General features: G+C 32.9%; 1 protein-coding gene and 1 long non-coding RNA gene across 6 annotated transcripts in view; one reads left to right on the top strand and one right to left on the bottom strand.

Annotated features, from left to right (window-relative positions):
* LOC118198297 (ileal sodium/bile acid cotransporter-like) overlaps positions 1-16,574 on the top strand; it is a 114,652-nt gene extending 98,078 nt beyond the window's left edge. The window contains exons 6-7 of one of the 2 annotated variants that reach the window (XM_035369943.2): positions 8,180-8,280; positions 16,135-16,239. In XM_035369943.2, coding sequence (XP_035225834.1) covers positions 8,180-8,265 — 86 coding nt within the window. In that variant the 3' untranslated portion in view covers positions 8,266-8,280; positions 16,135-16,239. Of the gene's footprint in view, positions 1-8,179; positions 8,281-16,134 lie in introns of both variants that reach the window. The other variant, XM_085809826.1, reaches the window with a different exon arrangement.
* The window catches only part of LOC118198305 (uncharacterized), a 69,874-nt gene that overhangs the window by 25,963 nt on the left and 24,816 nt on the right, over positions 1-19,095 (bottom strand). The gene's annotated exons all lie outside the window — the stretch shown is intronic.

Genomic DNA, 19,095 nt, shown 5'->3' with positions numbered 1-19,095 from the left:
TAAAAATCTTTCAGTGGCGCACACTGGCATTTTTGAAGGGGACATTGAACCAGAGGAAAACATGGATAAGTCCTAGAATGTTCTCAGACATGCCTTTCAAGGTTTAATCCATGCTTCCGGGACCGTACTCAGAGGGCGCCACCCCTCCCGGTCGCTGGAGAGGGAGAATTTCCCTCATAATTTAGGATTCATCTAGGCAGAGACCGACGGGCGACCGTCACGATCCACAGGGCCGATCTCCACCCAGACTACTCAATAACTAGTTCAATTCCCACGAGAGGGGTCACCACTCCCTCCCGCAGTACTCCTTTTCTACGGACCTTAAATAAAGAACAAGATCATATGTCCCTCCACACCGACAGAGAGGAGCGAATCCCCCTCAGACGGCCATCACATCAACTATGTAACGTCCCCACCACTAAGGCAGTACCAGTACGGTCCCTGCCAAGCCTGAACCTACCACCGAATAAACGATGATTCTAGTCAATGTGAAGACTGATTATTTGCTCTGCAGGTAGAAACTGTCTAGACACAAGTCTAGCCAGTGGTCTGGAAAAACCCCAGGTCTCCTCCCATAAATGGTCAGTTCCGGTAATTCCACCCATAGAGTTCAGCATCTGTTAGCCTGTTCAGCAAACCACAGAGTTCAGCATCTGTTAGCCTATGCCAGCCAGCCTATATCTAGCCTTTGCCAGCATAGTTTCCAGCGGGCGCCACGAGGAGGCCGATGCTGAACTGAGGGAGACGAGAACAGGAAGACCTGTCTCCATCCCTCATCACCTGCCCTTTGACCAAACGCTGGGTCTCCTGCCTTTCCCCACTGCTTACGACGGTCTCCCGCGCACGTTTCTCGCCGCTCACAGTGGGTTCCAGCCGGTTCCAGACATTTGTCCTCCCGGACAAGTGCCGGCAGTTCTTTCCTAAGATCAGACACCAGGTCTCCTCCCGCCAGCGGTCGGTTCTGGATATCTGTCCTCGGGTCCGAACGCCACCCGCCATTTTTGAAGGGGGGTATCAAGGATCCATTCTCCATTCCATTCTCGAATCTTACCCTAATACGCCGCCAAACAGATTTTTTTAATTTTATCGATTGTCGGGGGAAAAATATAAATAATTGTATAAATAATTAGCATTAATTAATAAAATAAATGATTAATAACAAATACTTGCTCGAATAAGTAGAAAGCACAAGAATTTGTGTGTTTACTTTTTTCATAATTAAAAAAATAAAAACAGCAAAGCAAATTCATTATTAGAGAAGAAGAAAAATCTCACTTTAATCTGTAATTACAAAACTAAAAACATGATGATTATAGTGTTTATATTTACAGTCACCAGTCTGCTTCTATAGGCTTACAAATAGTCACACGTTGTGTTTTATGTTCGAATTTGAAGGGGGAGGAAAAAGAGAAAAGAAATTTTATTTTTTCATTTATTAGAACTGAAATTATTGTTACCTTTGTTTGGAATTATTTTAAGTACTATAGATTATAAGCAATCGGGGGGATGGGAATCAAGGGCCATTGGGAGTCCCCCCCCCTTGTGCGCGGCACTGGTGTCTTTATATTTTAACCAGTTTATTTTCATTTACTTACTATTTTTCGAAAACTTTATGAATGTTTAAAAAAGATAATAATTAAAAAATATTTAATATAATACTTACCTCGTTTGTTTCCCTACATACATACAAATTAGTTGGCCATATATACTAAAATTAATGTGTAATTCAGCGCATTAAAACGTTTTTTTCTATCTAAGAATAGTTTTTAAAACTTTGTTTGATAGTCTTCTGACGGTGATCGCGTTCCTAGGCACAAAACTGCATGCTCGATCTGACTGATATATTCATCAAACGGGATGGACAGGTTAAAGTTTTTGAAGTAAAGTCTTTTATGATTTCCTTTTTTATTTTTAATTCATTATAGCTTAATAGCAGGAAATGAAATGTACTTTAAATTATTTTAATGCCACATATTATAAAAAAATATAATAAAGCTTTAAATAATTAAAAAGTGCATAAAATATCAAAAAGTGTTAAATATTAAAAATATTATAAAATATTAAGAGCTTAAATATTGTAAAACACTTTTATTTTCCCTAGGTTTACAGCAGGTGTGATTTGAAATTTAAAATAAATAAAAAAGATCATGCTTTGCCGAATGGCAACACTTTGAGAGCTCTTTATGACGCCAAATGGAAAGCAAATTCAAGAACTTATGTTTTGCGCAGTGACACTTATTCCTGTGGATGATGCATATGTAACGTAATGTAGCGTATTATATATATATATATATTACGACTGCGTAACGCCACGTAATGGTACAAAAATTTCGAAAAGACTCCACTAAAGATGTTTGCATTGTAGAATATATATTTAGAAGTTTGCAAGCTATATGTCGTTATAGAAATTTTCTGTATAAACTAGATTTTTAGCTTTGTTGCAAAGGAAAACGTACAAGAAAGAGAGTCAGACAGAAATAACTAGGTGCACAATATCGCTTCAGACACTACTTTAATTAACTATACTAAAAGAAAAATAACAAATGTTAAACCGTTCGAAGTATCAATATGTTATTAAGACATATTCTCTTTGAAAATACACATTTTTTTTATAACGCACTGTTATTATTTACATGAAGAAGACTTCGTACCGCATCGTTTGTCTATACCCAGGGTTCCTTAAACTGTGGGTCGCGACTCCCACCTGCAGCACGGGTCGCGGAAAATTTTAGCAGTTTTGATACTTCTTTAACTTATAATTTTACAATTACCAAATATTTTTACACAAGGTACCTGAAAACAGATAAAAATAAGACAATACAGACAGAGAAAAAAAACGGAAACGTTTCGATGCATCCTTTTTATAATATAAACATTCATTTTACTTGCTTTGCACGTGATGCTGTCATTTCGTCTGTTATTTATTTAAAGTTTTCCCATTGTTCTGTCTTAAAATTAGAAATTAGAGTTAATGACCTAAAACTGCAATAGTATATTACAGTACAACTGAAAAAAAACTGACAGTTTCACTCACGCGTGTGTCGGATTTGTGCAATATTTATGGAGGGTCCCACAAAATTTTTGTAAACATTATGGGGTCCTGGGGGTCGCGAAAAAATCTTAGAGATAAAAAGGGGTTGCGACTGAAAAAAGTTTAAGAAACCTTGCTCCATACCTTACTACTATACTAGGACCGAATTTTGTTCGCAGAGCGAAAACAATTGAAGGGCGCTTTCAGAAGTAGTGTTTTATCAGCCATTGGCATTAACTGCATGCATAGATTCAACACGGTTCAAAAATGGAAAATTACAAAATATTAGACAACGATCTGCGCTTACACTCTGTGACTTCCGAAAACACATGTAGATGATCAGTATTTGCATCAGCAGTCTTCTCCGCAAGGTCTTATATAAGCCCTTGCAGAGTTTACATAAGACCTAAGCTTGGCGTCGCTAATTTAAGATATCACACACGACCTTAAGCTACTTAGAAACATTAGTAAGCAGGAGGGATCAGAATATCAAGTCGTGCTGTTTTTGCGTCACCTTTACAAGGAAAAGTGTTTTCGGTTACATGTGTTTAACTATGCAACGCGGATTTAAAATGGATTTAACCGGGCAATTCAACAGTGCATGAATTCGAAACCATTGGCAATGACAAAACAAAATATGCGTATCAACGGTGTCCTCATTCTAGCTTCTGTCAATCGGCGAGCAATAAATACTGTATATCGGTAACAAATAGTTCCATTCGTTATCTTCAAGGCAAATCTAGAACACCCACCTATATCCGATTTAGCACGTCAGATTTCAGATACGATCAAAGATTTTATTTCTGTTAGCTTGCTGTTGTGATAAATAAGAAATGGCTTTTTCTTGAATTAAAAATTCTGGGAATGGTTACAATCGCGATTTGCTTACGGCAGAATGTAGGGTAAGAATATATAAATTTCATTCGACTGACCAGCTGATTATAATAATTATTAAAACACCGCTTCAAATTTTGATTATTTCGGACTTAAAAACTAAAGCATAAAGTATCAGCATCGTGACTTAACATAACTTCTGCAAATTTCCCTTGCTTTATGAAATTAGAGTGTTTCCGTGAAACCTTTCTTAAGATGTGTCTTCTTTCATTGAAACGGTGTGAAGAAAGGAGATGCAACTACCCTAAATTTACACAGAGGGGGGGGGGGATTAGAGCTATCAGGCCTCATATGGAAAAAAAATTGGATATAAAAAAAAAATATCTGAAAAATTATAGCTAGTCTTGACACCTATCAGAAATTAAAATATAAATAAATATTAAAAAATCATTTTTTTCCTTAAAGAATTTCAAATTGATCTTCACCTTCAGATTCCGCTTGAAACCTGAAACAGTTTTAAGGTAAAATGTTGTGTCAGGCCTAATAGTTTAAACATTAATTGCCAGAAATTCAATACACTGAACCTAAAATCGTAATTCAAAACGAGCTGTTAAAAACAGCAACACGAAATGTTAACGAAGTGAATAAACTTACTATATTATCCATACATTTAGGCCACGTACAGAATTTAAAAAAGAAGAAAATTATTCAAGACACAGACGTGTCTTTTTCTTCCACTACATAATTTGCGCACGAGGCTTGCAATAAACATTCCCCGCAATTAAAGTGGCATCAATTTCTATTTTGACAGGACGAAATTCGTGTATTAGAAGATATAAAACCTTCTTCTAGGTGGTTAAATGATTAAAAGAAAAATTATACTAAATAACACGTGTAACCTAATAATAACACTAAATGTAAAAATGGCACACAACCGAAAAAGAACTAGCGTATGTAATGCAGTTTCACCTTTCAAGATAAGAAGAAAGACAGCAAGCTTATTGGAATGCTTAGAATTGGTAGATATGAATATGATGCGTTGTCAGAGATTAAACAGGAGATTATGTAAGACATGGGATACGGGATGCAAAGTGTCATCATCTGCACCCGTGAAACTACAGTTCTTCAGTCTGCGTGTTCAATTATTAAAGTCAATGATAGTAGGTTACTCCGATTGATGTGAATGACTTGAAATAAAGACAGTATGCTTGATCATTCAGACTGATATATATTTATTTCGACATCCTCAGACTGACATTTTTTCTTTTATTTCGTGTATTTTCTTCAAAGGATATCAAAATTTTCAGCACAATTGCCCGAAATCAACGTACACTTTCACAAGTCACAACGTCCAGACTTTGGGTAAAACACAAAATGAATGATATTTTCGCTTTTAATCTTATCTTATCATCCCCCCCCCCACGATATGAGAGAAAATCCTCTTCAGATGTCTTTCGCAAACCGAAAAAGATATTAATATACACCTTTCCTAAGTGAAGTGAGCTAAAGAAAATTTTTGTAAAGCGGAGAAGAAAAATTGTTCTTTGATGACGAAAAATAATTTCGAACCCAAAACGAATTTTATGTACAAGATGTTTTTACATAAAAATTATATTCTTTTTCGGGGCAGCAGAGTATTCCTTTTTAATCTTGATAGTAGATACAGCGTAACTCATGCCACACACATATACAGAGTGATCCTTCTGTTCATCTCTTTTCTAATTCTGCATCCGCATATATACAGGGTGTTCCGTCAACTCCCTGACCATGCTAATATCAATGTTGGCCGCAGCCATGAATTTTACAATGAGAAGAAATTTATGCAACTTCTTTTTCTGAAGACAATGAATGGTAATGCGCATACTTTTACAGAAGTATTATCTGTATAAATTAGCGATGAACTTATACCCCATTCCGACAAGTCTAGGGAGGACTCCAGGTGATTCGGGAGAGAAGAAAGAAGTACAGAAAGCTATGCCCTTTTCGAGTTGAGGATTCAATATCCCATCGGATTTTCTCGACTATGACTTTCACGATGAAAATTGTAAGTTCCCTTCCTCAAAATCGCAGTCTTTCAGAATTGTATTTATTCCAAAGTTTAGCATTTTCTTATTATTTTACATCCTTCGAATTTTTATTTATTGGAAATGTGAAGGAAAATTAACTGTATACTAAAACTGTCTTTTCGGCAGCTTTACCTTTTTGACCATGCACGCTATGATTGTACTCATACCCTCAGAGATGACAGAATGATACACACGTATGATACTTACGTAATATAAGTACGTGAACTGTCAAATGGAAAAACAAGCTTGATAAAGGCCTCGAAAGTTACAAGGTTATTCCTAATTCAAAATGCTGTAAACGAACTTAGTTATTTTTTATTCTACATTCTATATAATGTGTAAATATATACATAAAAAGAATACTGTATTCCCATTCAATTAAAACTTCTTCAAAGAAAATTAGGATTTAAAATATTCGGCTTGGACTCAGACTCGAGATCGTCTTCGCAAAATGGTGCGCTACTGATGGCACAGCTATTATATTTGAAGGACCCAAATGAAAAAGAGGCACATGCTTACAGTTTTTCGAGATTTTGTATAGGGAGACAGCCTCTGACGGCTACTGTTATTTACGAAAAATCTACCATGATGCCACTTGCTCATACGTTAAATATTAACATAATGAAACCTCTAAGACATCCATCACAAAAATAAAGCCCATGCCAAAAGCACATTAGTCGTCAAAAGTTCACTTCAGCCAACAAATTGGAATACGCTCCCCAAACTACGTACGAATCAAATGCAAATACAAAGATTTCCTTTTACAAGTTCATATGCTAAGATGGAAAGAAAGATGAGATACTTAAACTGTTCATTTGGTTGGGAAATTACAACAAAATTCGTATTTACATACTTCTGCCTACAATACAGAGTGAGGTGATAAGTGTTTTGGAAAAAGGCAATGGTATTAAGTGGCTAGAAAAGGATTCTTGATGATAATAAATCGTATAATAACAAAACTGCTACAAAACAATAGTAAATCAAGTGAGCAGAAATATAAAAAGGCATTACTAGAAAAGTTACGGTCCATGCTGCATGCTAACGTTTTGTAATTTATTATTCTTGATGAGATGAAAGATTTAAAAAGTTTCATCGGTTAGGAAGAACTAGAGAAAACAAAATGCATATTAATTTGGACTGGTAAGCCCTTACAATTTAAAAGAGGCTATGTAAAAAATAAGAAAACTGCAATGACCAACTAAAAGGTTCCTTACAGACATTTATTCGGTATACCAATACTAGAAAAATCGAAATGCGCAAAAATGCAATTTTAGTAGAAAGATATTAAACTTCTGATAAAAAGGAAAAATCAGAATATAAATGAATATGAAAAAGACTTCAAGCTGATATTGCCAGGTCTCATTGCATATACACAAACATAGAACAGGCAAGAATGGTGAAAAAACATATCATATCTACTAGTAGAAAAGATTAGAATAAGAAAAGATAAGTAGAAACCCGCTAATTATATTAACATATTCTCAAGGTGCACGTTCTAACAGAAACCAAAACACGAATACATTTGATTTAAATACTGTTCTCGCCAAAACTGAAATGCATCGACTATACTGTTTTAATGGTGATGCAGTTAGCTAATGGAGAACATTGTTTGTATCAAATATTCTAAAAGTTTCAGTGAACAAACAGCCTATAAAAATACATTTATATAAATCCTGTGTCAACACTTAAGACCTCAGATGTGTGCACGACGTAAAATTGCGATAGATATGCGCATTACCTAGCTTTTCGGGCACTATTAAGCATCTTCATTGCACATGAAAAAGAAACAGCAAAATTTCATGATATGCAATCTAAAATATGAAATTAAGGATTTGCAGTACTACAGTTACACCGCCTGTACATTGAACCGACCATTCATTAGGTCCTTGTTTGATTACGGCAAACTATCTGCCTAAGAGAAGGGGTGCCTTTGTGGAGGTCATTCTAACGAAAACTGGCTCGTATACATGTTCCAGATCACGAAAACGCCAACAATTCATTAGGAAATGATAGCAATAAATAACGTAGACTAGAAATGGAAAACACTGATGATGGATGGGGGGGGGAGCTGTAGTATAAATCAAAATATTAGAATGATTTCGGAAACAATAAATATGAGTTAAAATGCTTAGATTGATTTTTGTTCAACTTTAACATATGAACTGTTAACATATGAGCTGCGCTAACATATGAATTTAAGATTTATTAAGTGATCAAGAATAAGTACAGAATTTTTCTTTCTTTGCAGCTGAAAGGGAGGTGAGTGCAGTAAGATACGCAGAAGAGGGTGGAAAAGCCAACGGGGCGTATGTCGCAGATTCAGCGAAGATGTGATGCAAGTTAAGTAAGGTTAGTTAGTCTCTTCTTTCAAAATAAAATTCCGCATAAAAAGGTTGATCCGGGTATTGAAAGCTACACTAAAGTTTAGGGTCATTAGGAAGTTACGTCGGACTAGATCATATGGTTGGCTGACGTCGTATGAGCTATAATACATAACAAAGGAAGTGTCGAAATCATTTAATATTTATTTTGAAAGCCATGCAGATCACGTAAGAGATAAAGAGAAACTGGTACTTTTTATTTATTTATTTATTTATTTTTTAAACTCAATGGGTCACAGAATGTCTTCCCAAAAAGAATTCCTTTCTCCAAATATAAGATTAGATCGTTATAAATACAGACTTATGATAAATTTTCTACGATTGTCCGTTATTGCGGAAAATACAGCAATGATTAGGGAAAAATTGCGGAAAAATTTCCCTAATTTCAATCGCACGCCTTCACACTATCATTATAAAATAACAAAATAATTGATGTCCAGAAACGCTCAATATACTTTTTAAAGCTCATTTAATAAGACAAATAGCTCATTGTTTCAACATCGTCTCCAGTCAATTGCATCATAAACAGGAAGCATAGTCGTGGATGACAGAGTACTGTAACCTAAACAAGAGGCAGAAAGAAATCTTTCAAAAATTGCAGCGAGCTTTTGACAGCTTACGGAAAAACACTCATCTCGTGATTTATTTTATACATATTTAGGCTATAAATATTTCTTTTATTTACACGAAACTTGCGCAGTTTCAAACTTACTCAGTCAGAAAAAATATTTTCTATAGTGCATATCCACATTATCATATTTCAAATAAAAAAATATTCTTATTTAACTGTATTATATCACTTTCTGACCATACTGTTTTGGAGCACTTTGTAAAATAAAACAAAAATACAGAAGACAGCAGCATAACCTGCACTTAGAGAAACATTATATAGTTAACTATCAGTTAAGCCCAAAGTTAAGCATAAACTAAATATGTAATTTTTAAAGTTACAGGCATCAGAAAGTAAAACAGAAATTGCAACTTTAAAAAGAATGGAACCAACAATGTGTCAATTTTATTAATTTATATAATTATATTAAATACTGAGAGACGGGAAATAAAATTTGTTTTCCTGTCTGAATTATTATTTTACTGTAAGTAAAATATTGTTAAGAATTTTGAACATACATAGATAATTTGAGCGAAATTGTATCTTTTCTGTATAATGCAACATGAAAATCTAAAGAAACGATGCTCTGCCGGAAAACACTGAGTACATGGCCATCTCGCTAAATTGGTGAGATATTGCCAAATTAGCGATGCTTCTGGTGATAAATTTTTGGTGCCAAATTTGGCCAGAAATTGCCAAAGGCCGCCAAATTGGGTTACCATTTCACGACATTTGGGTCCGGTCCCTGTATAACTGTAATGGCTTTTGTAATTGAATATCTGCAATTCATCCTCTATGTAGTTGTAAACGTATACGATTCTTATATGCCTTCCAGTAATTTCGAAAAGCAGAAAAAACTAGAAATATCACGGCGGCCAGGTGAAAACTACATGAGACTGGAAAGAGTATCAGTTTATCAGTTGTTAGTAGTTGTTTAGTTCAGCGTAAGCTCGGATACTGAGCTACCTCTGTGAGAGCTTCCTCTTTAGATGCGCTTTGCAATGCATTGTGTTTAACATTCTTAGAAGTTTGAAGTGTAACTACTGACTGTACTCTGCGATACTGTGCAGAACTGTAAGACTATTTTTGCGGAAAGTTCCAGAACTGTGAAGTGTTTCTTTTGGTAAAATAAATTTTATCAAGCTATCATCAGTTCTGTGTGCATTTAAGAAAGACTGTTCCACGTAAAAGGAGAGACAAATTTATATGTTGGTCATCTGATGCACAAAGAATTATGATGAAAAAACAGCTCTCATACGCACTCAAAACTTCCTTATACTTTTCTTTTTAATTGATCACTTATTAAAAAATTCAGATTTTAGATACACTTCGGCTTCGTTCGTCAATTCTTTATATCAGCTCCCGCAACTAAACTAACTTCATATCAGCTCACGCAACTAAACTAACTTCATATCAGCTCGCGCAACTAAAATAAGGGAGGGATAAGATTGACCTGAACTAGAAATGAATTTTACTAATTTTATAGTTTACGTCGCCGTCTTTCTCTTCCATAACATACTGCAATCTCAATGACAAATATTATTTATATATTTTTTCCAGATCTCGTGATTTCATGCACATCTGATTACACAGATTAATTTCATTCTTCCATTACAACCGAATAGAGAAAAAATTTTAGGTCGAGTTTAATTACAAATGTAATTTAAAGAGGATGTGATGTGATATATGGCGGGAAGTGAGATCTACATTTGACATATTATTTTAAACTGAAGAAATGCAAAATTATCCATCCTTCCTTCAAAATTATTCAATATTACTAACTTACAGTAAAACCTGAGCTTAAATTCTGTCTGGCTGCTATATTTTTCATTTACTGACTAAAGTTCCCCGGCGGAGCCCCAAATAAGATTAATTCGAGTAATTTAAATCAACTATTTGTCATTAATTTAACCTAAATTTTTAATATTTCTTTACCTCTTTACATTTTATTTAACTATAATTATTTTGTTTTTTTGTGTTCCTTTATCCTGACAGCCTACCGAGGGCTTCTGCACTTCTAATTTTGGAAATTAAGCCCCGAGTAAAACAGTGAACTAATTGTGTCTTCATCTATTAATACTGAACCACTACAAAAGTAACACATATATTTACTGCTCTTTCGTGCATTACTAGGTCATCATCTTCTCAGTCTAGCTAATGAAAAACCAAATTCTGATGGAATTTAGTATACAGAGGGGTTTGCTTATACATGTAAATCGAATCGATACATGCATAAAATAGGAATTTAAAATAAGGAAACCATATTTCATAAATGTAGGAATTAAAAGATGTAAAATATAGAACGTATAGTAACATTTTGAACCAAAACTATGGGTTCATCAGGTTTGAAAAAATAATAAATAATGCAGAAAATTATGGGACTGAGGATCATAATTATGTTGCAAACTCACAATTTGTCCTACATAAAGGCACTCTTTGAAAACCCACAATTATCTCAACCTTTGTGAATGCTGGCGCAGCCAACATAATCGATTGTGAGAGCCAGAAGATTTCGCATTAGGAGAACTAAGAATTTTTGCTACGTAGGCAGTGCCTGCTAATAGAGGCTCTACCAGTCGTATGTGTAGTAGACCTATTGGGCATCAACCATGCTTCATTCATACGGGTCTGTGTATGCAACTGAATGCTTTGCTGTTGGGCAAATATACACAAATAAAAGTGCACTTTCGTTTTCCATTGTAAACCAAAAAATATTGAAGTTATATCTCACGTGAACTGTGATGGATTGCACAGACATTAATGTTATTAAAAGCCTCAAAAATTGCATTGCACAACTGGAGAAACAATTTTCAAAGTAAGGAAAATAAAACATTAAATAATTAAATACAACCAGCCAAAAAAAATTGTTTTTTTTTTCCTTCAAAAAATTCTGCATGAATCTCTAACGTCCTCTTGTCACACAGATAATTTCAATACTTATCTGTGACGGATTACCCATCTACATTCATACCCAGATACAGCCAACTGTTTAAAAAATTCTGGATTTTTTTTGTCTCTAAAATGAATACTACAGCAAAGGTTACTTTAGATGTATTTGATAATTAGCAATTGTTGCATATTTTTTCTAAATAAACTAGCATGAATTAATGGGAAGTATAAACAATTCGATGATCAGGAATTGTTGTACAGAAAAGATTTCAGCAAAAGTCAAAGGATGATAATGATTTCAAAATTATATAAAATCGCTTTTAACAAACATCAACTGCTACTATTATTGGGTTAATTGTTATCTACTACAGTACAAAGTCCGAAACCCGAACGTCCATTATCCGGAATGATCTAAAATCCCGACCTGAAAGCCACAAATAGTTTTTTTTTTTTTTTTTTTTTTTTTTTTTTGGTAAGCTTTACACATGCGCATTTGATTTTTCTTTCAATAATAAAACGTGGAGATTTTCACTTAAAAATTCCAATTCTTAATTTCACTTAGGCACTAAATAAAATACCTTGTTATAGAAAAACAATCATGTATACATAAATTTGTGAGAACCAAACGATTACATTTAGTGCTATTTTAATTAAGAATAACTGATATGTTATTCACGATAAATCCAGAAGCGGTGGCAGAATATGTCGGTACTGGACAGCAGAATTTAGGGAAGACGAAATTCTTGGAATTTGGGGAAGCACCAAGCGGCAAAATGCAAAGGGATGCAAAGTTTAGGTGCGGTGAAAATTTAGAACTTAGGAAGGCGCTTTGTAGCAGAATTTAGGACCAGTAGAGACTGCACCATGCGGTATTTAGCACCAGCCCTATATGCGCCGGCATTAAGTATATGTGGGAGTTTATTTATTCAGGACTTAGATTAGTTTTAAGCACATACAAGAAATAAACATAGGTATAGTAAATAACTAAACTAATACAATTCAGGCTTGATTCAGTATGCAATAGGAGCAAGACAAAATTTAGCAAAACAACTTGGCTTTCATCGCCAATCTTGTGATACACAGCCAATAATGTATCACGGACGCTATTAAGATAAACTAAAATTATCTTTACTGATTCTAAAGCATTTAAGTTAATGTAGTGGACTGCGTTGCTCCCTAATCTTTTAGCTTACTCCAGCTTATTATTTTTTGCAGACTGTTATTATTATGGCTATTTTTTAAAAACTAAACTTGAAATTTCGATTATGTCGAAAAGAGTTTCCAATTCTGGAGCTGCCAAAGGATCTACAAAGCAAAACCATGTTTTGATGCCCACAAAACAAATTGCTGCAAAAAAACGGATAAAGGCATACCTCTCTCAAAATTACGTGAGGAGTATAGCATTGGAAAGTCAACTGTATATGACATAAGAAAAAAGAAAAAGGAACTTTTTGAACTTTTTGTGGAAGCAACGTAAACAACTTACATTGAAAGAAATGTTTAATAAAGTTAACAAATAAATATTAACCTTTTTTTGTAAATTTTGATACCCTTTAGATCATAATTGTTCTTTATTTCATAAGTTACGATTTCATATTTTTAATTGTATAATTTCTGCATGCCATCTTACCAGATTTAAATTGATGACCTAATATCCGGGAAAATCTCAAATCCGGAATCGCCCAAGTCCTGACGAGTCCGGATTTCAAACTCTGTAACGTACTACATTTAAAAATTAGAAAAATGTTACAGTTAATATTGCTTATGAATTATTAAGTTTATTAAAATGAAGGACTCAGCTGTAAAAAATTTTTAAAACTTAGACAATCTAATACAAAGGGTATATTTACACAGAAATTTATGTGTATTTGTATTTATGTGCTTGCTTACTTAGAGACATATTTTCACCTACCTGCCCCCCTCCCCGCTTCTTAATAGTAAAAAATATAAAGAGGTAAAATTCGAGTTTTACTATTAGGAAACAAGTAGACAAATCTCAATATGTTGAAGCATAGTTACAAGAGGATATTTACCTTAAGCAAACAAAAAATTAAATATTGTAGTTCCTCAAAAACAAGATTCTTATGTTTTATGACAGATTTTAAGAAATAAACATGTGGGTGAATATCTCATTAGAATATGGGTTTGATTAGAATTCATTTGATTCTGATTAGAGTGAAAAGTAAGCTACTTAATTAAATGCACTATTCTACCATTATAATAGAAAGCAAATTATTAAATGTTACTGATGTATTGTTACCTATTTGTTTTCAGGCATAATAATGACTTGTATGGTAGATGCAGGCCTAAGTTAAATTCCAATTTATAATACTAGTTTTAATTTAATAATAATTTATTTTTAGAATATTGAAACACAGCCAAACAAAAAGTCAAAAAACATTATAAAACACAAGAGAGGAAAACAATTTTATTTTAATAGCCTCGCAAAAAAATAATGTAATTTAAACACATTATCATTATTTTTAACACATTTTATTATATCACAATAACATTTTTATGTTTTATAAAACCGTCAAAATTTTAAAATCATAAAAATAAAATTTTAGAAGCTAAAGAGCTCTTAAATTCACTAAAAATAACATCTGAATTTATGACAAATGTAGAATTTATGACAATTTTAATTTCTTGAACATCTAAAGTATAGAACTGATGAAAAATTATCAGATTTTCATGATTATTTTTACCTTTACAAAGAAATTTCAGACATAAAATTTATAAGATAATAATTGCTTTCATTAAAGTTGCAAAACATTAGTGAAAGCTAGCAGGTATGCAATAAGAATCGGCCATTTTAAGCAAATTTAATTGCTTTCCTTACTGCCATCACTTCTGCAGGAAGGATTTTGGGTAACAGGGGAATTTAGGTAGATAGGATTACCATGTATTAAATTCACAAAGACTACAGGAAATTTTTTGGCATCCTCATTAATCACATGACCTTCAAACAAGTCAAGAGTTTGAACAAGTTGGGTAATATAAAATCGTATTACAAATAAAGACCAAGTTCATTCCTAACATATTTTGCCATATGACATAAAACTTGACACTCATTAAATTATAGTGTAATTGAAAAAAAAAATCTCATCTACTAAGAATTGTCTAGGGCAAACAGGCTAACAAGTGTCTTAAAAATACATTTGTGATATTATAATACATAGTTCTCTAGACTTAAAAGAAACGATCAAAGTATGTTAGCTAACTTGTAAAGCTAAGATTCTGAAATATATTAGATGTAACATAATGCATTTCTCATATAGATGTAATATAGTCTAAGAGATACTATTATTGATGCTGATGATATCAATATTGATGCTGATGTTTTAATACTGATCTTTAAAAGACATACTTTTATTTAACTATATCAATAATAGAAATATAAAAATATTGTTAATGTAAAATTCTACATGAACAAAGTGTTAAATAATTAAGCAAATGTGAAAGCCATTCATGTAAAGACTTTTGTCACAGTTCAATAACATTCAGATTCTACATTTCACTTAAAGTTAATTGAAAAAGCTTATTAATGCACAATTACATTTTAGCATCCAAATCAAGACTCAAACATGACTATACATATTAAACTGGGTAAATGAGTTGCATAAGAAAAGCTGAAATTAAACTGACAACTCAAATTAATAACTATATGTATACTTAAAAACCACATAAAAATAGAATAATGGAAAATAATTTAATATCTTGTTAACTGTTTCCCAATTAATATATATTCAGAAAGAACAATAATTTTATTTCTATTAAGCTACTTTATGCAAATGTTCTTAAAAACAGTGAAGAAATATCTATAATTCAATTGAAATTTTAAAAATTCCAAAAATTTCAAATATCTATCTTTGTTAAAGTTGTTATTGCTTAAACACTAGGAAAAATAGATTAAAATTTAATGCTGGGACAAAGAATACCTTATTTTCTCAAACGCATTTAGAATGCTATCTTGTCTAAATTTAATATAAAGAAACATGGTACAAACAAATAATGCTGTCTAAATAAGGTTTAAATTTTTATTTTCATATAATTTATTTTGGAAAATAATACTTTAGTCCCATCAGAATTAAACAAGTTTTCTGAACCTTTTCACATCAAAGTAGACTTTTTTTTTTAAGACATTCAGATATAAAAATAGAAAAAAAGAAATTACGCAACCCAAAATTAAAATATATTACATATTGCTAATTGAACACAAACCACATCAACTAAATAAAAAAATCATTTCTGGTATGTTCAACTGTTTTATTTAAATAATATGTGCACAATGCAATGTGTTAATTTTTGTTTCTATATTAACAGATAATTCAAAGGAAACATGTGAAAGACCACAAAGTACAAGACAAAGAATTGGTTATAAAAGCGTACTTCAGTCATGGTGTAGAGGTCAAGTATCTAAAGGAAGAAGTTTAGAACAAATTCTTAAAAATCAAAGCTTAATATTCACCAATTAATGTACTAATTCATAAATTATGTTGGGTATAAATACCCATGTGTATGATAAAACAAATTTACCAACTTTATACTACATAAGTTGTGATATTTTGCATTATAAGTATTTAATGCTAGTTCACTCATGAACTGAAGCTTGTGATAGCATGCAAAAGAAAACATTCAGATAAGGTGTAAATTATATGAGCTAAAATATATGCTCACAGAACATCTTTTATTTTTCATTGTGTGTGTTTTTATATTTTGTAATGTGCTGTTTTTTAAAAATAAATAATTATTTTACATGTGTATATGTGTGTATCATTTTCAAAAACATTCCCATTCACAGAATGTTTATCACTATTATTAATAAACAGATAAACAAAACATATGTAGAGATAACACTTGATGTAAATATTATTACATAATTAAGACACAATAACACGCCGAATGTTATTGTGTCTTAATGTTATTGTGTTATTCGGCGTGTTATTGTGTCTTAATTCTAGAAGCCCCAAACAGGCTTACATTTTGCTTTCTTTTTTGCACGTGGTGTGGCCGCCATTTTGTGATTGTAGGAGTTTCGGTGAGTACATTTTTGCAATTTTCAAGTTATGTTTATGTTTTGTACATTTGGATATTGTGCTTTGCTTGTCTGATTTCATGCATTTTGCTTACAAACATTTTGTTTTCTATTCATTTCAGTGAGGGATTTTTCTGCTATTTTGTGTGTACTTTATTATTGCTCAGTTAATTTAGTTTGATTTTCTGCATTGTTTATCATGCCTTCATCCGTTAATCGTTTCACTAAATTATGCCTGAAACGGCAAACATTCCTGAATCATCTTGACTTTTTACTTAAATGTAAATGTAAAAAATTGATCCCCAATTTTATTCAAATCAAATCTAATCAAAAACCTTCGAGTCGCGTTTCAAGAATTCTGTTAAATTGCAAACTTGCCTTACTTCGGTCCGTGATAAGGGATACACGTCAACAATTGTCCAAAATTGAACATGAACTCTATAAGCTTCATCTGGAACTCGCTAAAACATATCCAAAATTCACTGCCCTTGAACAAAAGTCTTGGTCTAGAACGGAGAATGCAGTTAACCGTCATAAAAACATCCTTGCAGTTAAATTCGAAAAACTTCTTTTACAGTCTTCCAGTTTAAGTAGTTCAAAAAATCTTCCCATTGTAAACATCAAGCCAATAGTTAATATTTCTAATGTTAGTCTTTCAGAAGAACAAGAGAGAATTCTAAAATATAATTTTAACTTCTCACAAACCTGTAAACCCTCGATTCCAAAGATTTTGGCTCCTATCGAAAAAGCTTTCAAGTTCAGTAAAGTTTCAGATTCACAGAAAGAAATGATTAGGCATCTTATCGCTCATAATGTGAAATTGAATAATAAACCTTTGAAACCAAATCTAACTGCGAGAGAAAGAGCTACAATGCGCGAGATTCATTCTAACCCGGATATTGTCATTTCAAAGGCCGACAAAGGTGGCCAGATAGTCGTCATGGATAAGAACACTTACATCGATGGTGTCACTAAACTCTTAAACGAAGGACCATATAATCCGATCCCTAAAGATCCTTCACCTTCGGACTTATCCAAAATAAAAACTGCGATCAAATCTTCGCAAATCATTTCAAGCAACTTAAAACATTCGCTTATCCCATCTGTTGCAAATTGTGCCAGATTATATGCTCTTCCCAAAATTCATAAAAGTGGTATTCCTTTCCGCCCTATTGTATCAAATTTAGGTACTGCCTCGTATCCATTAGCTAAATATTTAGTTTCTAGATTTTCCACTCTATTAGACAATAACATTTACACCATAAAAAATTCAATAGAGTTTGTAAAAAAGGTTAAAAACATTTCTCCTCGTAATTTACTCATGGTTTCTTTTGATGTAAAATCATTATTCACCAATGTCCCAGTGGAGGGTGCATTAAGATGTCTAGAAACCAGACTTCGCGAATTTCATTTCTCTTGCATCGAAATTGATGAGCTAATTTCTCTCACTCAACTCTGTTTGAAACAAACACATTTTGTTTTCCAAAATAAATATTACAAGCAAACTGAGGGATTAGCCATGGGAAGCCCCCTCAGTCCCATCCTGGCTGATATCTACATGCATTATTATGAATCAAAATTGTTTGAAACTTTAAACTTCCCGGCATTGTTCCGCTACGTAGACGATACTTTTACCCTGTTTGAAGGTAATAAAGATGATTTAAATAGAGTTCTTTCAACAATGAATTTTATTGATCCTGCTATTCAGTTCACTTTTGAACTTGAGACTTGCAATTCTCTTCCGTTTCTCGACATTCTGGTCACACGTAACACATCCAACTTCAGTACTACAGTTTACCGTAAACCTTCATCGGTTTGCCTTCCACCACACTTTAAATCATGTCATCCGACTAAACAAAAGTTAGCTTCATTTTATTCCTATGTTTTCCGTGCTCTTCAAGTTTGCTCCTCCAAACTAGCCCTTGATGAAGAACTAAATTATTTAAAAGCAATAGCTATTGACAGGGGCTTTTCACCCAACATTATTAATCAAGCAGTTAAAAAATTCTCATCTCAACACACTAAAAGCCACACTCTTATTTTAGGAGATTAATAAAAATTCTGTTGTCATTCCCTTTTTTCCATCAATTAGCTATAAAGTTGCACATATTTTGCAGAAATTTAACTTTCGGGTTGTTTACTCTCCCATCAATAAAATTCCAACTTCTATACTCAAGGACCCCATTCCGGATATGAATTCCTGGGGTATTTATAGGATACCTTGCCAGTGCGGTTTAATTTACATTGGC

Source organism: Stegodyphus dumicola, chromosome X2 (assembly GCF_044657685.1).
Source record: "Stegodyphus dumicola isolate Sdum_Otavi_A_Nest chromosome X2, ASM4465768v1".
Lineage (NCBI taxonomy): Eukaryota > Metazoa > Arthropoda > Arachnida > Araneae > Eresidae > Stegodyphus > Stegodyphus dumicola.
The sequence above is the reverse complement of the archived record's forward strand: the minus strand, read 5'-3'. Positions and strand labels throughout refer to the sequence as shown.